The 24292-nt window shown below is 40.1% G+C and overlaps 1 protein-coding gene across 1 annotated transcript in view; it reads right to left on the reverse strand.

Moving 5' to 3' along the window:
* The window catches only part of LOC143219760 (uncharacterized), a 99960-nt gene extending 77081 nt beyond the window's left edge, over positions 1 to 22879 (reverse strand). Inside the window, exon 1 of the mRNA XM_076445638.1 lies at positions 22838 to 22879. Coding sequence (XP_076301753.1) covers positions 22838 to 22879 — 42 coding nt within the window. The remainder of the gene's footprint in view (positions 1 to 22837) is intronic.
* Between the last annotated feature and the right edge of the window lie 1413 nt (positions 22880 to 24292).

The raw sequence follows: 24292 nt of genomic DNA on the forward strand, positions 1-24292 counted from the left end.
ATCCCGAGGTCAGAGTGGAGGTGCCTTTGACTTTGAAAATTCTGACAAAGCCAAAGGTCTTGGAAACCTTTTTCAGATTTTCAAGGTCAAGGTCAAAGTCAAAGGTGCAGGCGGGATCAGGAACCTCCCCCGAAGGTCGCCATATAAATTTGCGGTGTCGAGCGACAACAAGTAGTGAAAAATGGCATAGAATATGTTAATTTAGCAATTAAGGATTTAGGATTTAGGCTGCGTGCGGATAGGAATAGTGTTAAACGGTTAGATTTAAGAGTGCGGTTTCAATGTTTCATATAGTTTGGATTGACATCTGTAAGGAAAAAATAAAATCCAGGTTAGGTTAATTTTTATTAAAATTGATTATAAAAAAAAGGGACCACAATTACGATTATGAAATTTCGCGCGCGCCAAAGAACTGTGTTTACGGAACCTTTAAATGGACACAAAATAAATGACCCCCGCCGATTATGAATACGAAATTTCGAAAAAAAAAATTTTTCTGTAAATGATACGCGTTACACTTGTGTTATATGATTACGAAATATTGCAAAAAATCGATTGTCACGATAAAATTTTGGTAACAAAGGCGATCTAGATTGGGCGCCGAAAAAAGAAGGTTCGAGAAGAAGTATCAAAAGCTCTCATGATTTATTTAAACATATTTCAACGAATTGCAGCAATGTAGTACGTCATTTGTAATGAAAGATTATTTGATGTTATAGGATCGGATTTTTCCAAGATCCCTGTTTCTGATCACAGACACTCTGTTAAACTGAAGCACTTCAATTTAACATGCACTATTTCATATATTGGATGATTGCAAAAGCTCATACTCAATTTACCTCGTGAATTTGTCTGAAACTAAACGTGCAACTTCTACGGAAAAGGAAATCACAGGTTGTAAAATGTTCGGAGACAATTATAGAAAACAGAGTTACAGACTATATAATTGATTAATAAAACTGTTATTTATCCCAAATAGGGTACGAACTTTTGCAAACACATTACTAATACATTACGTTTAGTAATACATTATTGGCTAACGATTGAAGGCTGTTCAAGGATCTAGTAAAGAATCATTGGTCATGGACTTTAGAAAATGACGAAAATATATTATATCTTAAATATAAACATATTATTAATATATTCAACGAAAAATATCCTGCATCGCTTATGGGAAGCAGTAGTTAGATTTTAAAAAAATACTGTCCACACTTGGACATCAGTCAATTATACATATAGGGGAAAATTCTAACAAGATTTTCTTGTGGTCAAACAATGGATTATATGTACTTACTTAGACTACATTATCCTAACAACTAGTCAATTCACTCATAAGAGCACGTCAAGATAAAATTGACTAACATCTTACATTCTAATACATCTACTACGCCTCGAAGTTATTGAACCCACGCTCGCCACACTCTGCACTGGATTTCGAGGAATTTTTCGAACCACTCCAGTTTTGGTTCTGACGAAAGGAACAACTCTTCTCACCTGTGCAGGAATTATTAGATCCCTCTGTACAATCGTTCTCGGCTCATCCACAGCTTCCCCTAGAAAACGTTAATTCATTATCCGCATTGCACGTTGCTTATGATGCCTAGCGGTTTGTCTTAGGATCTTGTCTGCCCTACAGACATTTAACCATTTCCGTGACACTTGAGCAGCGCAAAGCAGAGACTGAGGCTCCAACTTGCGTAGAATCAGCTGGGATATCTCCGGCGGGAGTTCAGAAATGAAATCCAACTTGGCAGGTTCCAGTAGTCCTAGCGCACGGAGGAAAGACCTGAAGAACTCCATGTTGCCGCTGCAGCGTCAGGATCTCGAATGATCTACTGTTCCAAATTTTGGGTTTATATACCCTTGGTTACGGTTGATCGCCTGTTCCGGTTCGGTGACCCGACCAATCAGGATCGAGCTCGGATGAATTTATGTTTGTCATTGTTATGTTAACTTGCTGTTGAGTGCACGCATCAGGAAATAAATTGTTGAATTTGTTTGCCGTATATCAAACTCTAGGGAAATGTTTCTGTTTGGAATACCTTATGAAAATGTTTCATTTTGGAATACGCCATGAAATATGTAGATAACATAAATTTACATCTTAAGATGTTTTCTTTCAATGACATAGGGAGTGGTATAGGTATGATGTTTAACCTACCGTCGGGCGCAGCGGTGCTAGGAGATACATCAATCACTATTTTGTGCAGTGTGATACATCCTTAAGCGGCGCAAACCCCTAGCTACTAGTAGCTTAATGTAAATGCTGTAATGTTGATTAGTTTTACATTTCAGAGACTCATTGTCTTAACCCTCATACGCTCCTCAAGAATATTTTCCTCAATCCGCGAATGGTTCGTAAGTCTGTCCGGATTGAGATCAGCTTGAGCCCAACGCTAGATTTCTAAAAACCGCGCGGAAATTGCGTAACAGCAACGGAGGAAATTAAGGGGCCGCCACACCGGTTAGGGAAACTAAATTCCTCAATTTCGAACAAATTTCGGATCTTATGGTTAGGACAGAGACGGAACGAAGCTAGCAGCCACTAGTGCGATAAAGATGGTACATTAGATAGAGGTCCAGACTTTGTAAACTCAAACGTCGAAAAAAACTTCTTTTTTATATTGATGTTCCCTGACACCCCCCCCCCCGCGGAGAGGGGAAATTAGTTTAGATTGCCCCGAGGCCGACAAAACCCCCCGACCCGCTAGGTCATACCGGGAGTTTTGAGGAAATCAGAGTCAATCACAGTTCTGAACTAAAAAGAGAGGAAATTCTGGTGGAGGATAGGCGCAAAGTTTAGTATTTTGTTCCTACCACCCCTGAGTAGGGTGTCATTTGAAAGAGCTCGGGAAGAGGTATTGAGCCTCATAGGCTAGGAGCGCCTCCGAGGTCATCCGAAGGGCGTATAGCGTTTCTCGTAAATTAGAAAAGTTCTGTATGTATTTGGAGTCGCGAGGGCATTAGGTTCTCTATCCCGAGGTCAGAGTGGAGGTGCCTTTGACTTTGAAAATTCTGACAAAGCCAAAGGTCTTGGAAACCTTTTTCAGATTTTCAAGGTCAAGGTCAAAGTCAAAGGTGCAGGCGGGATCAGGAACCTCCCCCGAAGGTCGCCATATAAATTTGCGGTGTCGAGCGACAACAAGTAGTGAAAAATGGCATAGAATATGTTAATTTAGCAATTAAGGATTTAGGTTTTAGGCTGCGTGCGGATAGGAATAGTGTTAAACGGTTAGATTTAAGAGTGCGGTTTCAATGTTTCATATAGTTTGGATTGACATCTGTAAGGAAAAAATAAAATCCAGGTTAGGTTAATTTTTATTAAAATTGATTATAAAAAAAAGGGACCACAATTACGATTATGAAATTTCGCGCGCGCCAAAGAACTGTGTTTACGGAACCTTTAAATGGACACAAAATAAATGACCCCCGCCGATTATGAATACGAAATTTCGAAAAAAAAAATTTTTCTGTAAATGATACGCGTTACACTTGTGTTATATGATTACGAAATATTGCAAAAAATCGATTGTCACGATAAAATTTTGGTAACAAAGGCGATCTAGATTGGGCGCCGAAAAAAGAAGGTTCGAGAAGAAGTATCAAAAGCTCTCATGATTTATTTAAACATATTTCAACGAATTGCAGCAATGTAGTACGTCATTTGTAATGAAAGATTATTTGATGTTATAGGATCGGATTTTTCCAAGATCCCTGTTTCTGATCACAGACACTCTGTTAAACTGAAGCACTTCAATTTAACATGCACTACTTTATATATTGGATGATTGCAAAAGCTCATACTCAATTTACCTCGTGAACTTGTCTGAAACTAAACGTGCAATTTCTACGGAAAAGGAAATCACAGGTTGTAAAATGTTCGGTGACAATTATAGAAAACAGAGTTACAGACTATATAATTGATTAATAAAACTGTTATTTATCCCAAATAGGGTACGAACTTTTGCAAACACATTACTAATACATTACGTTTAGTAATACATTATTGGCTAACGATTGAAGGCTGTTAAAGGATCTAGTAAAGAATCATTGGTCATGGACTTTAGAAAATGACGAAAATATATTATATCTTAAATATAAACATATTATTAATATATTCAACGAAAATATCCTGCATCGCTTATGGGAAGCAGTAGTTAGATTTTTAAAAAAATACTGTCCACACTTGGACATCAGTCAATTATACATATAGGGGAAAATTCTAACAAGATTTTCTTGTGGTCAAACAATGGATTATATGTACTTACTTAGACTACATTATCCTAACAACTAGTCAATTCACTCATAAGAGCACGTCAAGATAAAATTGACTAACATCTTACATTCTAATACATCTACTACGCCTCGAAGTTATTGAACCCACGCTCGCCACACTCTGCACTGGATTTCGAGGAATTTTTCGAAGCACTCCAGTTTTGGTTCTGACGAAAGGAACAACTCTTCTCACCTGTGCAGGAATTATTAGATCCCTCTGTACAATCGTTCTCGGCTCATCCACAGCTTCCCCTAGAAAACGTTCATTCATTATCCGCATTGCACGTTGCTTATGATGCCTAGCGGTTTGTCTTAGGATCTTGTCTGCCCTACAGACATTTAACCATTTCCGTGACACTTGAGCAGCGCAAAGCAGAGACTTAGGCTCCAACTTGCGTAGAATCAGCTGGGATATCTCCGGCGGGAGTTCAGAAATGAAATCCAACTTGGCAGGTTCCAGTAGTCCTAGCGCACGGAGGAAAGACCTGAAGAACTCCATGTTGCCGCTGCAGCGTCAGGATCTCGAATGATCTACTGTTCCAAATTTTGGGTTTATATACCCTTGGTTACGGTTGATCGCCTGTTCCGGTTCGGTGACCCGACCAATCAGGATCGAGCTCGGATGAATTTATGTTTGTCATTGTTATGTTAACTTGCTGTTGAGTGCACGCATCAGGAAATAAATTGTTGAATTTGTTTGCCGTATATCAAACTCTAGGGAAATGTTTCTGTTTGGAATACCTTATGAAAATGTTTCATTTTGGAATACGCCATGAAATATGTAGATAACATAAATTTACATCTTAAGATGTTTTCTTTCAATGACATAGGGAGTGGTATAGATATAATGTTTAACCTACCGTCGGGCGCAGCGGTGCTAGGAAATACATCAATCACTATTTTGTGCTGTGTGATACATCCTTAAGCGGCGCAAACCCCTAGCTACTAGTAGCTTAATGTAAATGCTGTAATGTTGATTAGTTTTTCATTTCAGAGACTCATTGTCTTAACCCTCATACGCTCCTCAAGAATATTTTCCTCAATCCGCGAGTGGTTCGTAAGTCGGTCCGGATTGAGATCAGCTTGAGCCCAACGCTAGATTTCTAAAAACCGCGCGGAAATTGCGTAACAGCAACGGAGGAAATTAAGGGGCCGCCACACCGGTTAGGGAAACTAAATTCCTCAATTTCGAACAAATTTCGGATCTTATGGTTAGGACAGAGACGGAACGAAGCTAGCAGCCACTAGTGCGATAAAGATGGTACATTAGATAGAGGTCCAGACTTTGTAAACTCAAACGTCGAAAAAAACTTCTTTTTTATATTGATGTTCCCTGACACCCCCCCCCGCGGAGAGGGGAAATTAGTTTAGATTGCCCCGAGGCCGACAAAACCCCCCGACCCGCTAGGTCATACCGGGAGTTTTGAGGAAATCAGAGTCAATCACAGTTCTGAACTAAAAAGAGAGGAAATTCTGGTGGAGGATAGGCGCAAAGTTTAGTATTTTGTTCCTACCACCCCTGAGTAGGGTGTCATTTGAAAGAGCTCGGGAAGAGGTATTGAGCCTCATAGGCTAGGAGCGCCTCCGAGGTCATCCGAAGGGCGTATAGCGTTTCTCGTAAATTAGAAAAGTTCTGTATGTATTTGGAGTCGCGAGGGCATTAGGTTCTCTATCCCGAGGTCAGAGTGGAGGTGCCTTTGACTTTGAAAATTCTGACAAAGCCAAAGGTCTTGGAAACCTTTTTCAGATTTTCAAGGTCAAGGTCAAAGTCAAAGGTGCAGGCGGGATCAGGAACCTCCCCCGAAGGTCGCCATATAAATTTGCGGTGTCGAGCGACAACAAGTAGTGAAAAATGGCATAGAATATGTTAATTTAGCAATTAAGGATTTAGGTTTTAGGCTGCGTGCGGATAGGAATAGTGTTAAACGGTTAGATTTAAGAGTGCGGTTTCAATGTTTCATATAGTTTGGATTGACATCTGTAAGGAAAAAATAAAATCCAGGTTAGGTTAATTTTTATTAAAATTGATTATAAAAAAAAGGGACCACAATTACGATTATGAAATTTCGCGCGCGCCAAAGAACTGTGTTTACGGAACCTTTAAATGGACACAAAATAAATGACCCCCGCCGATTATGAATACGAAATTTCGAAAAAAAAAATTTTTCTGTAAATGATACGCGTTACACTTGTGTTATATGATTACGAAATATTGCAAAAAATCGATTGTCACGATAAAATTTTGGTAACAAAGGCGATCTAGATTGGGCGCCGAAAAAAGAAGGTTCGAGAAGAAGTATCAAAAGCTCTCATGATTTATTTAAACATATTTCAACGAATTGCAGCAATGTAGTACGTCATTTGTAATGAAAGATTATTTGATGTTATAGGATCGGATTTTTCCAAGATCCCTGTTTCTGATCACAGACACTCTGTTAAACTGAAGCACTTCAATTTAACATGCACTACTTTATATATTGGATGATTGCAAAAGCTCATACTCAATTTACCTCGTGAACTTGTCTGAAACTAAACGTGCAATTTCTACGGAAAAGGAAATCACAGGTTGTAAAATGTTCGGTGACAATTATAGAAAACAGAGTTACAGACTATATAATTGATTAATAAAACTGTTATTTATCCCAAATAGGGTACGAACTTTTGCAAACACATTACTAATACATTACGTTTAGTAATACATTATTGGCTAACGATTGAAGGCTGTTAAAGGATCTAGTAAAGAATCATTGGTCATGGACTTTAGAAAATGACGAAAATATATTATATCTTAAATATAAACATATTATTAATATATTCAACGAAAATATCCTGCATCGCTTATGGGAAGCAGTAGTTAGATTTTTAAAAAAATACTGTCCACACTTGGACATCAGTCAATTATACATATAGGGGAAAATTCTAACAAGATTTTCTTGTGGTCAAACAATGGATTATATGTACTTACTTAGACTACATTATCCTAACAACTAGTCAATTCACTCATAAGAGCACGTCAAGATAAAATTGACTAACATCTTACATTCTAATACATCTACTACGCCTCGAAGTTATTGAACCCACGCTCGCCACACTCTGCACTGGATTTCGAGGAATTTTTCGAAGCACTCCAGTTTTGGTTCTGACGAAAGGAACAACTCTTCTCACCTGTGCAGGAATTATTAGATCCCTCTGTACAATCGTTCTCGGCTCATCCACAGCTTCCCCTAGAAAACGTTCATTCATTATCCGCATTGCACGTTGCTTATGATGCCTAGCGGTTTGTCTTAGGATCTTGTCTGCCCTACAGACATTTAACCATTTCCGTGACACTTGAGCAGCGCAAAGCAGAGACTTAGGCTCCAACTTGCGTAGAATCAGCTGGGATATCTCCGGCGGGAGTTCAGAAATGAAATCCAACTTGGCAGGTTCCAGTAGTCCTAGCGCACGGAGGAAAGACCTGAAGAACTCCATGTTGCCGCTGCAGCGTCAGGATCTCGAATGATCTACTGTTCCAAATTTTGGGTTTATATACCCTTGGTTACGGTTGATCGCCTGTTCCGGTTCGGTGACCCGACCAATCAGGATCGAGCTCGGATGAATTTATGTTTGTCATTGTTATGTTAACTTGCTGTTGAGTGCACGCATCAGGAAATAAATTGTTGAATTTGTTTGCCGTATATCAAACTCTAGGGAAATGTTTCTGTTTGGAATACCTTATGAAAATGTTTCATTTTGGAATACGCCATGAAATATGTAGATAACATAAATTTACATCTTAAGATGTTTTCTTTCAATGACATAGGGAGTGGTATAGATATAATGTTTAACCTACCGTCGGGCGCAGCGGTGCAAGGAGATACATCAATCACTATTTTGTGCAGTGTGATACATCCTTAAGCGGCGCAAACCCCTAGCTACTAGTAGCTTAATGTAAATGCTGTAATGTTGATTAGTTTTACTTTTCAGAGACTCATTGTCTTAACCCTCATACGCTCCTCAAGAATATTTTCCTCAATCCGCGAGTGGTTCGGAAGTCGGTCCGGATTGAGATCAGCTTGAGCCCAACGCTAGATTTCTAAAAACCGCGCGGAAATTGCGTAACAGCAACGGAGGAAATTAAGGGGCCGCCACACCGGTTAGGGAAACTAAATTCCTCAATTTCGAACAAATTACGGATCTTATGGTTAGGACAGAGACGGAACGAAGCTAGCACCCACTAGTGCGATAAAGGTGGTACATTAGATAGAAGTCCAGACTTTGTAAACTCAAACGTCGAAAAAAACTTCTTTTTTATATTGATGTTCCCTGACACCCCCCCCGCGGAGAGGGGAAATTAGTTTAGATTGCCCCGAGGCCGACAAAACCCCCCGACCCGCTAGGTCATACCGGGAGTTTTGAGGGAATCAGAGTCAATCACAGTTCTGAACTAAAAAGAGAGGAAATTCTGGTGGAGGACAGGCGCAAAGTTTAGTATTTTGTTCCTACCACCCCTGAGTAGGGTGTCATTTGAAAGAGCTCGGGAAGAGGTATTGAGCCTCATAGGCTAGGAGCGCCTCCGAGGTCATCCGAAGGGCGTATAGCGTTTCTCGTAAATTAGAAAAGTTCTGTATGTATTTGGAGTCGCGAGGGCATTAGGATCTCTATCCCGAGGTCAGAGTGGAGGTGCCTTTGACTTTGAAAATTCTGACAAAGCCAAAGGTCTTGGAAACCTTTTTCAGATTTTCAAGGTCAAGGTCAAAGTCAAAGGTGCAGGCGGGATCAGGAACCTCCCCCGAAGGTCGCCATATTAATTTGCGGTGTCGAGCGACAACAAGTATTGAAAAATGGCATAGGATAGGTTAATTTAGCAATTAAGGATTTAGGTTTTAGGCTGCGTGCGGATAGGAATAGTGTTAAACGGTTAGATTTAAGAGTACGGTTCCAATGTTTCATATAGTTTGGATTCACATCTGTAAGGAAAAAATAAAATCCAGGTTAGGTTAATTTTTATTAAAATTGATTATAAAAAAAAGGGACCACAATTACGATTATGAAATATCGCGCGCGCCAAAGAACTGTGTTTACGGAACCTTTAAATGGACACAAAATAAATGACCCCCGCCGATTATGAATACGAAATTTCGAAAAAAAAAATTTTCTGTAAATGATTTTACAGAACACACAGCGTTACACTTGTGTTATATGATTACGAAATATTGCAAAAAATCGATTGTCACGATAAAATTTTGGTAACAAAGGCGATCTATATTGGGCGCCGAAAAAAGAAGGTTCGAGAAGAAGTATCAAAAGCTCTCATGATTTATTTAAACATATTTCAACGAATTGCAGCAATGTAGTACGTCATTTGTAATGAAAGATTATTTGATGTTATAGGATCGGATTTTTCCAAGATCCCTGTTTCTCATCACAGACACTCTGTTAAACTGAAGCACTTCAATTTAACATGCACTATTTCATATATTGGATGATTGCAAAAGCTCATACTCAATTTACCTCGTGAACTTGTCTGAAACTAAACGTGCAACTTCTACGGAAAAGGAAATCACAGGTTGTAAAATGTTCGGAGACAATTATAGAAAACAGAGTTACAGACTATATAATTGATTAATAAAACTGTTATTTATCCCAAATAGGGTACGAACTTTTGCAAACACATTACTAATACATTACGTTTAGTAATACATTATTGGCTAACGATTGAAGGCTGTTAAAGGATCTAGTAAAGAATCATTGGTCATGGACTTTAGAAAATGACGAAAAGATATTATATCTTAAATATAAACATATTATTAAAATATTCAACGAAAAATATCCTGCATCGCTTATGGGAAGCAGTAGTTAGATTTTAAAAAAATACTGTCCACACTTGGACATCAGTCAATTATACATATAGGGGAAAATTCTAACAAGATTTTCTTGTGGTCAAACAATGGATTATATGTACTTACTTAGACTACATTATCCTAACAACTAGTCAATTCACTCATAAGAGCACGTCAAGATAAAATCGACTAACATCTTACATTCTAATACATCTACTACGCCTCGAAGTTATTGAACCCACGCTCGCCACACTCTGCACTGGATTTCGAGGAATTTTTCGAACCACTCCAGTTTTGGTTCTGACGAAAGGAACAACTCTTCTCACCTGTGCAGGAATTATTAGATCCCTCTGTACAATCGTTCTCGGCTCATCCACAGCTTCCCCTAGAAAACGTTAATTCATTATCCGCATTGCACGTTGCTTATGATGCCTAGCGGTTTGTCTTAGGATCTTGTCTGCCCTACAGACATTTAACCATTTCCGTGACACTTGAGCAGCGCAAAGCAGAGACTGAGGCTCCAACTTGCGTAGAATCAGCTGGGATATCTCCGGCGGGAGTTCAGAAATGAAATCCAACTTGGCAGGTTCCAGTAGTCCTAGCGCACGGAGGAAAGACCTGAAGAACTCCATGTTGCCGCTGCAGCGTCAGGATCTCGAATGATCTACTGTTCCAAATTTTGGGTTTATATACCCTTGGTTACGGTTGATCGCCTGTTCCGGTTCGGTGACCCGACCAATCAGGATCGAGCTCGGATGAATTTATGTTTGTCATTGTTATGTTAACTTGCTGTTGAGTGCACGCATCAGGAAATAAATTGTTGAATTTGTTTGCCGTATATCAAACTCTAGGGAAATGTTTCTGTTTGGAATACCTTATGAAAATGTTTCATTTTGGAATACGCCATGAAATATGTAGATAACATAAATTTACATCTTAAGATGTTTTCTTTCAATGACATAGGGAGTGGTATAGATATAATGTTTAACCTACCGTCGGGCGCAGCGGTGCTAGGAAATACATCAATCACTATTTTGTGCTGTGTGATACATCCTTAAGCGGCGCAAACCCCTAGCTACTAGTAGCTTAATGTAAATGCTGTAATGTTGATTAGTTTTTCATTTCAGAGACTCATTGTCTTAACCCTCATACGCTCCTCAAGAATATTTTCCTCAATCCGCGAGTGGTTCGTAAGTCGGTCCGGATTGAGATCAGCTTGAGCCCAACGCTAGATTTCTAAAAACCGCGCGGAAATTGCGTAACAGCAACGGAGGAAATTAAGGGGCCGCCACACCGGTTAGGGAAACTAAATTCCTCAATTTCGAACAAATTTCGGATCTTATGGTTAGGACAGAGACGGAACGAAGCTAGCAGCCACTAGTGCGATAAAGATGGTACATTAGATAGAGGTCCAGACTTTGTAAACTCAAACGTCGAAAAAAACTTCTTTTTTATATTGATGTTCCCTGACACCCCCCCCCCCCCCCGCGGAGAGGGGAAATTAGTTTAGATTGCCCCGAGGCCGACAAAACCCCCCGACCCGCTAGGTCATACCGGGAGTTTTGAGGAAATCAGAGTCAATCACAGTTCTGAACTAAAAAGAGAGGAAATTCTGGTGGAGGATAGGCGCAAAGTTTAGTATTTTGTTCCTACCACCCCTGAGTAGGGTGTCATTTGAAAGAGCTCGGGAAGAGGTATTGAGCCTCATAGGCTAGGAGCGCCTCCGAGGTCATCCGAAGGGCGTATAGCGTTTCTCGTAAATTAGAAAAGTTCTGTATGTATTTGGAGTCGCGAGGGCATTAGGTTCTCTATCCCGAGGTCAGAGTGGAGGTGCCTTTGACTTTGAAAATTCTGACAAAGCCAAAGGTCTTGGAAACCTTTTTCAGATTTTCAAGGTCAAGGTCAAAGTCAAAGGTGCAGGCGGGATCAGGAACCTCCCCCGAAGGTCGCCATATAAATTTGCGGTGTCGAGCGACAACAAGTAGTGAAAAATGGCATAGAATATGTTAATTTAGCAATTAAGGATTTAGGTTTTAGGCTGCGTGCGGATAGGAATAGTGTTAAACGGTTAGATTTAAGAGTGCGGTTTCAATGTTTCATATAGTTTGGATTGACATCTGTAAGGAAAAAATAAAATCCAGGTTAGGTTAATTTTTATTAAAATTGATTATAAAAAAAAGGGACCACAATTACGATTATGAAATTTCGCGCGCGCCAAAGAACTGTGTTTACGGAACCTTTAAATGGACACAAAATAAATGACCCCCGCCGATTATGAATACGAAATTTCGAAAAAAAAAATTTTTCTGTAAATGATACGCGTTACACTTGTGTTATATGATTACGAAATATTGCAAAAAATCGATTGTCACGATAAAATTTTGGTAACAAAGGCGATCTAGATTGGGCGCCGAAAAAAGAAGGTTCGAGAAGAAGTATCAAAAGCTCTCATGATTTATTTAAACATATTTCAACGAATTGCAGCAATGTAGTACGTCATTTGTAATGAAAGATTATTTGATGTTATAGGATCGGATTTTTCCAAGATCCCTGTTTCTGATCACAGACACTCTGTTAAACTGAAGCACTTCAATTTAACATGCACTACTTTATATATTGGATGATTGCAAAAGCTCATACTCAATTTACCTCGTGAACTTGTCTGAAACTAAACGTGCAATTTCTACGGAAAAGGAAATCACAGGTTGTAAAATGTTCGGTGACAATTATAGAAAACAGAGTTACAGACTATATAATTGATTAATAAAACTGTTATTTATCCCAAATAGGGTACGAACTTTTGCAAACACATTACTAATACATTACGTTTAGTAATACATTATTGGCTAACGATTGAAGGCTGTTAAAGGATCTAGTAAAGAATCATTGGTCATGGACTTTAGAAAATGACGAAAATATATTATATCTTAAATATAAACATATTATTAATATATTCAACGAAAATATCCTGCATCGCTTATGGGAAGCAGTAGTTAGATTTTTAAAAAAATACTGTCCACACTTGGACATCAGTCAATTATACATATAGGGGAAAATTCTAACAAGATTTTCTTGTGGTCAAACAATGGATTATATGTACTTACTTAGACTACATTATCCTAACAACTAGTCAATTCACTCATAAGAGCACGTCAAGATAAAATTGACTAACATCTTACATTCTAATACATCTACTACGCCTCGAAGTTATTGAACCCACGCTCGCCACACTCTGCACTGGATTTCGAGGAATTTTTCGAAGCACTCCAGTTTTGGTTCTGACGAAAGGAACAACTCTTCTCACCTGTGCAGGAATTATTAGATCCCTCTGTACAATCGTTCTCGGCTCATCCACAGCTTCCCCTAGAAAACGTTCATTCATTATCCGCATTGCACGTTGCTTATGATGCCTAGCGGTTTGTCTTAGGATCTTGTCTGCCCTACAGACATTTAACCATTTCCGTGACACTTGAGCAGCGCAAAGCAGAGACTTAGGCTCCAACTTGCGTAGAATCAGCTGGGATATCTCCGGCGGGAGTTCAGAAATGAAATCCAACTTGGCAGGTTCCAGTAGTCCTAGCGCACGGAGGAAAGACCTGAAGAACTCCATGTTGCCGCTGCAGCGTCAGGATCTCGAATGATCTACTGTTCCAAATTTTGGGTTTATATACCCTTGGTTACGGTTGATCGCCTGTTCCGGTTCGGTGACCCGACCAATCAGGATCGAGCTCGGATGAATTTATGTTTGTCATTGTTATGTTAACTTGCTGTTGAGTGCACGCATCAGGAAATAAATTGTTGAATTTGTTTGCCGTATATCAAACTCTAGGGAAATGTTTCTGTTTGGAATACCTTATGAAAATGTTTCATTTTGGAATACGCCATGAAATATGTAGATAACATAAATTTACATCTTAAGATGTTTTCTTTCAATGACATAGGGAGTGGTATAGATATAATGTTTAACCTACCGTCGGGCGCAGCGGTGCAAGGAGATACATCAATCACTATTTTGTGCAGTGTGATACATCCTTAAGCGGCGCAAACCCCTAGCTACTAGTAGCTTAATGTAAATGCTGTAATGTTGATTAGTTTTACTTTTCAGAGACTCATTGTCTTAACCCTCATACGCTCCTCAAGAATATTTTCCTCAATCCGCGAGTGGTTCGGAAGTCGGTCCGGATTGAGATCAGCTTGAGCCCAACGCTAGATTTCTAAAAACCGCGCGGAAATTGCGTAACAGCAACGGAGGAAATTAAGGGGCCGCCACACCGGTTAGGGAAACTAAATTCCTCAATTTCGAACAAATTACGGATCTTATGGTTAGGACAGAGACGGAACGAAGCTAGCACCCACTAGTGCGATAAAGGTGGTACATTAGATAGAAGTCCAGACTTTGTAAACTCAAACGTCGAAAAAAACTTCTTTTTTATATTGATGTTCCCTGACACCCCCCCCGCGGAGAGGGGAAATTAGTTTAGATTGCCCCGAGGCCGACAAAACCCCCCGACCCGCTAGGTCATACCGGGAGTTTTGAGGGAATCAGAGTCAATCACAGTTCTGAACTAAAAAGAGAGGAAATTCTGGTGGAGGACAGGCGCAAAGTTTAGTATTTTGTTCCTACCACCCCTGAGTAGGGTGTCATTTGAAAGAGCTCGGGAAGAGGTATTGAGCCTCATAGGCTAGGAGCGCCTCCGAGGTCATCCGAAGGGCGTATAGCGTTTCTCGTAAATTAGAAAAGTTCTGTATGTATTTGGAGTCGCGAGGGCATTAGGATCTCTATCCCGAGGTCAGAGTGGAGGTGCCTTTGACTTTGAAAATTCTGACAAAGCCAAAGGTCTTGGAAACCTTTTTCAGATTTTCAAGGTCAAGGTCAAAGTCAAAGGTGCAGGCGGGATCAGGAACCTCCCCCGAAGGTCGCCATATTAATTTGCGGTGTCGAGCGACAACAAGTATTGATAAATGGCATAGGATAGGTTAATTTAGCAATTAAGGATTTAGGTTTTAGGCTGCGTGCGGATAGGAATAGTGTTAAACGGTTAGATTTAAGAGTACGGTTCCAATGTTTCATATAGTTTGGATTCACATCTGTAAGGAAAAAATAAAATCCAGGTTAGGTTAATTTTTATTAAAATTGATTATAAAAAAAAGGGACCACAATTACGATTATGAAATATCGCGCGCGCCAAAGAACTGTGTTTACGGAACCTTTAAATGGACACAAAATAAATGACCCCCGCCGATTATGAATACGAAATTTCGAAGAAAAAAATTTTCTGTAAATGATTTTACAGAACACACAGCGTTACACTTGTGTTATATGATTACGAAATATTGCAAAAAATCGATTGTCACGATAAAATTTTGGTAACAAAGGCGATCTATATTGGGCGCCGAAAAAAGAAGGTTCGAGAAGAAGTATCAAAAGCTCTCATGATTTATTTAAACATATTTCAACGAATTGCAGCAATGTAGTACGTCATTTGTAATGAAAGATTATTTGATGTTATAGGATCGGATTTTTCCAAGATCCCTGTTTCTCATCACAGACACTCTGTTAAACTGAAGCACTTCAATTTAACATGCACTATTTCATATATTGGATGATTGCAAAAGCTCATACTCAATTTACCTCGTGAACTTGTCTGAAACTAAACGTGCAACTTCTACGGAAAAGGAAATCACAGGTTGTAAAATGTTCGGAGACAATTATAGAAAACAGAGTTACAGACTATATAATTGATTAATAAAACTGTTATTTATCCCAAATAGGGTACGAACTTTTGCAAACACATTACTAATACATTACGTTTAGTAATACATTATTGGCTAACGATTGAAGGCTGTTAAAGGATCTAGTAAAGAATCATTGGTCATGGACTTTAGAAAATGACGAAAAGATATTATATCTTAAATATAAACATATTATTAAAATATTCATCGAAAAATATCCTGCATCGCTTGTGGGAAGCAGTAGTTAGATTTTAAAAAAATACTGTCCACACTTGGACATCAGTCAATTATACATATAGGGGAAAATTCTAACAAGATTTTCTTGTGGTCAAACAATGGATTATATGTACTTACTTAGACTACATTATCCTAACAACTAGTCAATTCACTCATAAGAGCACGTCAAGATAAAATCGACTAACATCTTACATTCTAATACATCTACTACGCCTCGAAGTTATTGAACCCACGCTCGCCACACTCTGCACTGGATTTCGAGGAATTTTTCGAACCACTCCAGTTTTGGTTCTGACGAAAGGAACAACTCTTCTCACCTGTGCAGGAATTATTAGATCCCTCTGTACAATCGTTCTCGGCTCATCCACAGCTTCCCCTAGAAAACGTTAATTCATTATCCGCATTGCACGTTGCTTATGATGCCTAGCGGTTTGTCTTAGGATCTTGTCTGCCCTACAGACATTTAACCATTTCCGTGACACTTGAGCAGCGCAAAGCAGAGACTTAGGCTCCAACTTGCGTAGAATCAGCTGGGATATCTCCGGCGGGAGTTCAGAAATGAAATCCAACTTGGCAGGTTCCAGTAGTCCTAGCGCACGGAGGAAAGACCTGAAGAACTCCATGTTGCCGCTGCAGCGTCAGGATCTCGAATGATCTACTGTTCCAAATTTTGGGTTTATATACCCTTGGTTACGGTTGATCGCCTGTTCCGGTTCGGTGACCCGACCAATCAGGATCGAGCTCGGATGAATTTATGTTTGTCATTGTTATGTTAACTTGCTGTTGAGTGCACGCATCAGGAAATAAATTGTTGAATTTGTTTGCCGTATATCAAACTCTAGGGAAATGTTTCTGTTTGGAATACCTTATGAAAATGTTTCATTTTGGAATACGCCATGAAATATGTAGATAACATAAATTTACATCTTAAGATGTTTTCTTTCAATGACATAGGGAGTGGTATAGATATAATGTTTAACCTACCGTCGGGCGCAGCGGTGCTAGGAGATACATCAATCACTATTTTGTGCTGTGTGATACATCCTTAAGCGGCGCAAACCCCTAGCTACTAGTAGCTTAATGTAAATGCTGTAATGTTGATTAGTTTTTCATTTCAGAGACTCATTGTCTTAACCCTCATACGCTCCTCAAGAATATTTTCCTCAATCCGCGAGTGGTTCGTAAGTCGGTCCGGATTGAGATCAGCTTGAGCCCAACGCTAGATTTCTAAAAACCGCGCGGAAATTGCGTAACAGCAACGGAGGAAATTAAGGGGCCGCCACACCGGTTAGGGAAACTAAATTCCTCAATTTCGAACAAATTTCGGATCTTATGGTTAGGACAGAGACGGAACGAAGCTAGCAGCCACTAGTGCGATAAAGATGGTACATTAGATAGAGGTCCAGACTTTGTAAACTCAAACGTCGAAAAAAACTTCTTTTTTATATTGATGTTCCCTGACACCCCCCCCCCCCCGCGGAGAGGGGAAATTAGTTTAGATTGCCCCGAGGCCGACAAAACCCCCCGACCCGCTAGGTCATACCGGGAGTTTTGAGGGAATCAGAGTCAATCACAGTTCTGAACTAAAAAGAGAGGAAATTCTGGTGGAGGACAGGCGCAAAGTTTAGTATTTTGTTCCTACCACCCCTGAGTAGGGTGTCATTTGAAAGAGCTCGGGAAGAGGTATTGAGCCTCATAGGCTAGGAGCGCCTCCGAGGTCATCCGAAGGGCGTATAGCGTTTCTCGTAAATTAGAAAAGTTCTGTATGTATTTGGAGTCGCGAGGGCATTAGGTTCTCTATCCCGAGGTCAGAGTGGAGGTGCCTTTGACTTTGAAAATTCTGACAAAGCCAAAGGTCTTGGAAACCTTTTTCAGATTTTCAAGGTCAAGGTCAAAGTCAAAGGTGCAGGCGGGATCAGGAACCTCCCCCGAAGGTCGCCATATAAATTTGCGGTGTCGAGCGACAACAAGTAGTGAAAAATGGCATAGAATATGTTAATTTAGCAATTAAGGATTTAGGTTTTAGGCTGCGTGCGGATAGGAATAGTGTTAAACGGTTAGATTTAAGAGTGCGGTTTCAATGTTTCATATAGTTTGGATTGACATCTGTAAGGAAAAAATAAAATCCAGGTTAGGTTAATTTTTATTAAAATTGATTATAAAAAAAAGGGACCACAATTACGATTATGAAATTTCGCGCGCGCCAAAGAACTGTGTTTACGGAACCTTTAAATGGACACAAAATAAATGACCCCCGCCGATTATGAATACGAAATTTCGAAAAAAAAAATTTTTCTGTAAATGATACGCGTTACACTTGTGTTATATGATTACGAAATATTGCAAAAAATCGATTGTCACGATAAAATTTTGGTAACAAAGGCGATCTAGATTGGGCGCCGAAAAAAGAAGGTTCGAGAAGAAGTATCAAAAGCTCTCATGATTTATTTAAACATATTTCAACGAATTGCAGCAATGTAGTACGTCATTTGTAATGAAAGATTATTTGATGTTATAGGATCGGATTTTTCCAAGATCCCTGTTTCTGATCACAGACACTCTGTTAAACTGAAGCACTTCAATTTAACATGCACTATTTCATATATTGGATGATTGCAAAAGCTCATACTCAATTTACCTCGTGAACTTGTCTGAAACTAAACGTGCAATTTCTACGGAAAAGGAAATCACAGGTTGTAAAATGTTCGGTGACAATTATAGAAAACAGAGTTACAGACTATATAATTGATTAATAAAACTGTTATTTATCCCAAATAGGGTACGAACTTTTGCAAACACATTACTAATACATTACGTTTAGTAATACATTATTGGCTAACGATTGAAGGCTGTTCAAGGATCTAGTAAAGAATCATTGGTCATGGACTTTAGAAAATGACGAAAATATATTATATCTTAAATATAAACATATTATTAATATATTCAACGAAAATATCCTGCATCGCTTATGGGAAGCAGTAGTTAGATTTTTAAAAAAATACTGTCCACACTTGGACATCAGTCAATTATACATATAGGGGAAAATTCTAACAAGATTTTCTTGTGGTCAAACAATGGATTATATGTACTTACTTAGACTACATTATCCTAACAACTAGTCAATTCACTCATAAGAGCACGTCAAGATAAAATTGACTAACATCTTACATTCTAATACATCTACTACGCCTCGAAGTTATTGAACCCACGCTCGCCACACTCTGCACTGGATTTCGAGGAATTTTTCGAACCACTCCAGTTTTGGTTCTGACGAAAGGAACAACTCTTCTCACCTGTGCAGGAATTATTAGATCCCTCTGTACAATCGTTCTCGGCTCATCCACAGCTTCCCCTAGAAAACGTTCATTCATTATCCGCATTGCACGTTGCTTATGATGCCTAGCGGTTTGTCTTAGGATCTTGTCTGCCCTACAGACATTTAACCATTTCCGTGACACTTGAGCAGCGCAAAGCAGAGACTTAGGCTCCAACTTGCGTAGAATCAGCTGGGATATCTCCGGCGGGAGTTCAGAAATGAAATCCAACTTGGCAGGTTCCAGTAGTCCTAGCGCACGGAGGAAAGACCTGAAGAACTCCATGTTGCCGCTGCAGCGTCAGGATCTCGAATGATCTACTGTTCCAAATTTTGGGTTTATATACCCTTGGTTACGGTTGATCGCCTGTTCCGGTTCGGTGACCCGACCAATCAGGATCGAGCTCGGATGAATTTATGTTTGTCATTGTTATGTTAACTTGCTGTTGAGTGCACGCATCAGGAAATAAATTGTTGAATTTGTTTGCCGTATATCAAACTCTAGGGAAATGTTTCTGTTTGGAATACCTTATGAAAATGTTTCATTTTGGAATACGCCATGAAATATGTAGATAACATAAATTTACATCTTAAGATGTTTTCTTTCAACGACATAGGGAGTGGTATAGATATAATGTTTAACCTACCGTCGGGCGCAGCGGTGCAAGGAGATACATCAATCACTATTTTGTGCAGTGTGATACATCCTTAAGCGGCGCAAACCCCTAGCTACTAGTAGCTTAATGTAAATGCTGTAATGTTGATTAGTTTTACTTTTCAGAGACTCATTGTCTTAACCCTCATACGCTCCTCAAGAATATTTTCCTCAATCCGCGAGTGGTTCGGAAGTCGGTCCGGATTGAGATCAGCTTGAGCCCAACGCTAGATTTCTAAAAACCGCGCGGAAATTGCGTAACAGCAACGGAGGAAATTAAGGGGCCGCCACACCGGTTAGGGAAACTAAATTCCTCAATTTCGAACAAATTACGGATCTTATGGTTAGGACAGAGACGGAACGAAGCTAGCACCCACTAGTGCGATAAAGATGGTACATTAGATAGAAGTCCAGACTTTGTAAACTCAAACGTCGAAAAAAACTTCTTTTTTATATTGATGTTCCCTGACACCCCCCCCCCCCCCGCGGAGAGGGGAAATTAGTTTAGATTGCCCCGAGGCCGACAAAACCCCCCGACCCGCTAGGTCATACCGGGAGTTTTGAGGGAATCAGAGTCAATCACAGTTCTGAACTAAAAAGAGAGGAAATTCTGGTGGAGGACAGGCGCAAAGTTTAGTATTTTGTTCCTACCACCCCTGAGTAGGGTGTCATTTGAAAGAGCTCGGGAAGAGGTATTGAGCCTCATAGGCTAGGAGCGCCTCCGAGGTCATCCGAAGGGCGTATAGCGTTTCTCGTAAATTAGAAAAGTTCTGTATGTATTTGGAGTCGCGAGGGCATTAGGATCTCTATCCCGAGGTCAGAGTGGAGGTGCCTTTGACTTTGAAAATTCTGACAAAGCCAAAGGTCTTGGAAACCTTTTTCAGATTTTCAAGGTCAAGGTCAAAGTCAAAGGTGCAGGCGGGATCAGGAACCTCCCCCGAAGGTCGCCATATTAATTTGCGGTGTCGAGCGACAACAAGTATTGAAAAATGGCATAGGATAGGTTAATTTAGCAATTAAGGATTTAGGTTTTAGGCTGCGTGCGGATAGGAATAGTGTTAAACGGTTAGATTTAAGAGTGCGGTTCCAATGTTTCATATAGTTTGGATTCACATCTGTAAGGAAAAAATAAAATCCAGGTTAGGTTAATTTTTATTAAAATTGATTATAAAAAAAAGGGACCACAATTACGATTATGAAATATCGCGCGCGCCAAAGAATTGTGTTTACGGAACTTTAAATGGACACAAAATAAATGACCCCCGCCGATTATGAATACGAAATTTCGAAAAAAAAATTTTTCTGTAAATGATTTTACAGAACACACAGCGTTACACTTGTGTTATATGATTACGAAATATTGCAAAAAATCGATTGTCACGATAAAATTTTGGTAACAAAGGCGATCTAGATTGGGCGCCGAAAAAAGAAGGTTCGAGAAGAAGTATCAAAAGCTCTCATGATTTATTTAAACATATTTCAACGAATTGCAGCAATGTAGTACGTCATTTGTAATGAAAGATTATTTGATGTTATAGGATCGGATTTTTCCAAGATCCCTGTTTCTCATCACAGACACTCTGTTAAACTGAAGCACTTCAATTTAACATGCACTATTTCATATATTGGATGATTGCAAAAGCTCATACTCAATTTACCTCGTGAACTTGTCTGAAACTAAACGTGCAACTTCTACGGAAAAGGAAATCACAGGTTGTAAAATGTTCGGAGACAATTATAGAAAACAGAGTTACAGACTATATAATTGATTAATAAAACTGTTATTTATCCCAAATAGGGTACGAACTTTTGCAAACACATTACTAATACATTACGTTTAGTAATACATTATTGGCTAACGACTGAAGGCTGTTAAAGGATCTAGTAAAGAATCATTGGTCATGGACTTTAGAAAATGACGAAAAGATATTATATCTTAAATATAAACATATTATTAAAATATTCAACGAAAAATATCCTGCATCGCTTATGGGAAGCAGTAGTTAGATTTTAAAAAAATACTGTCCACACTTGGACATCAGTCAATTATACATATAGGGGAAAATTCTAACAAGATTTTCTTGTGGTCAAACAATGGATTATATGTACTTACTTAGACTACATTATCCTAACAACTAGTCAATTCACTCATAAGAGCACGTCAAGATAAAATCGACTAACATCTTACATTCTAATACATCTACTACGCCTCGAAGTTATTGAACCCACGCTCGCCACACTCTGCACTGGATTTCGAGGAATTTTTCGAACCACTCCAGTTTTGGTTCTGACGAAAGGAACAACTCTTCTCACCTGTGCAGGAATTATTAGATCCCTCTGTACAATCGTTCTCGGCTCATCCACAGCTTCCCCTAGAAAACGTTAATTCATTATCCGCATTGCACGTTGCTTATGATGCCTAGCGGTTTGTCTTAGGATCTTGTCTGCCCTACAGACATTTAACCATTTCCGTGACACTTGAGCAGCGCAAAGCAGAGACTGAGGCTCCAACTTGCGTAGAATCAGCTGGGATATCTCCGGCGGGAGTTCAGAAATGAAATCCAACTTGGCAGGTTCCAGTAGTCCTAGCGCACGGAGGAAAGACCTGAAGAACTCCATGTTGCCGCTGCAGCGTCAGGATCTCGAATGATCTACTGTTCCAAATTTTGGGTTTATATACCCTTGGTTACGGTTGATCGCCTGTTCCGGTTCGGTGACCCGACCAATCAGGATCGAGCTCGGATGAATTTATGTTTGTCATTGTTTGGGATTGGCCACGCGTGTCGTAGGATCGTGACGCACAATCCACCACGCAGCCCCCGTATTGGCTGATTCTTGCGACATCGCGAGGATCGATGATCGATTAGCAGCGCGCCGCGCTATAGGCCATCGCCGTCGGATCGATTATCGACTGGGCTAATACAGTTTCTATTGGCCCAGCGGCTCATATCGTAAAGTCATCGCCCCGACGGTGAAAAAAGAACGTCTAGCTGCTGGTCGATCTAAATCAATCGTTCTTGCTCTCTCTCACGGTAAACGTCGCGCGTCTCTTGACCGGTTTTCGCGAGTAAACATAGTTCGATTCGCCTATCTACGGGAGTCACTGCGCTATATGTGTATCTCGCTATCTATCCACCTACAAAGGGGAACTCATTAGTTTTCATCTGAACTCTTTATTGAACTTCTCAGGCCAAAACGAGCTGTGTTTTGGCCCGTTACATCTTGTGTTTTTTGTACAAGTTCTCGGACATTTTGAACGTACCCGACTTGGGTGAATAAAGTTAAAGTTTGACCTCAGTGCTGAGTTTTATCCATCCTAATCCGTAACATTTGGTCCTTCGAGCCGGATACAGTGCTGCAGTGCAACTGAAATTCAAACTAGACTTTGTTCGACCGTTCTGTGCTTCGACTTGTGCTTTGAAACAATGGCTGACCTTATCGACCACCAGCATCGCATCGCGAGACGGATATCTCGCGTGGTGGCCAATCTAAGGAAGAAAGGAAAGGCCAATATCTACATGGAATTGCTTCAGACTGTCTGCCGCATGCTCGATCAACACTGGGCTGATTACTGCGAGGGCGATTCTGATATTAGAACTGCCTCGGAAACAGATGCCCAATTAACGGAGACCTCTTATTTCAAAGATGATGAGTTCGGTAAGTCACGTATGACTTATCTCGAGCAGGTCGAATCTTTGCACGACATGATTGCCGAACTGAAAGCTGCTGCGACCGTTACGAAGTCGGCGATTTCAAATCCAACGGTCGTCGAGACTAGCTCTACAAGGTCACGCGCTGCGTTGACAACATCGTCTCTGCCAACGTTCGAGGGTCACTACAAGGACTGGTCAGCCTTTCGCGACTTGTTTACGTCGCTTGTAGCAAGCGACCCATCTCTGTCCTCACTGGAACTTCTGCATCATTTGAAGAATTGTTTACAAGGCGACGCCACCGCAGTCTTCAAGAACGTTGCGACAAACGCAACCGACTTCCACGTGGTTTGGGAGAAACTAAACCATTTCTACCACAATCTTCTGCTTTGGGCACAAGCCCAATCTAAATCACTGGCCGACAGGATGCATCCGCCTCTACTCGGACCTCCTGATCACCAAAAATAGCAGCTGATCGGACGGAGACCTGCACAGGAAATAAAATTACTCAATTGCGATCTGAGAACTGTAACTTGCAGTCTGATTTGTGCACCGTACCTCGCACCCAGCTGTCACCTCGCTAGGGTGGAGGAGCCCCTCTACCCAC

The sequence above is a fragment of the Lasioglossum baleicum genome, unplaced genomic scaffold (assembly GCF_051020765.1).
Source record: "Lasioglossum baleicum unplaced genomic scaffold, iyLasBale1 scaffold0069, whole genome shotgun sequence".
In the NCBI taxonomy this organism is placed as follows: domain Eukaryota; kingdom Metazoa; phylum Arthropoda; class Insecta; order Hymenoptera; family Halictidae; genus Lasioglossum; species Lasioglossum baleicum.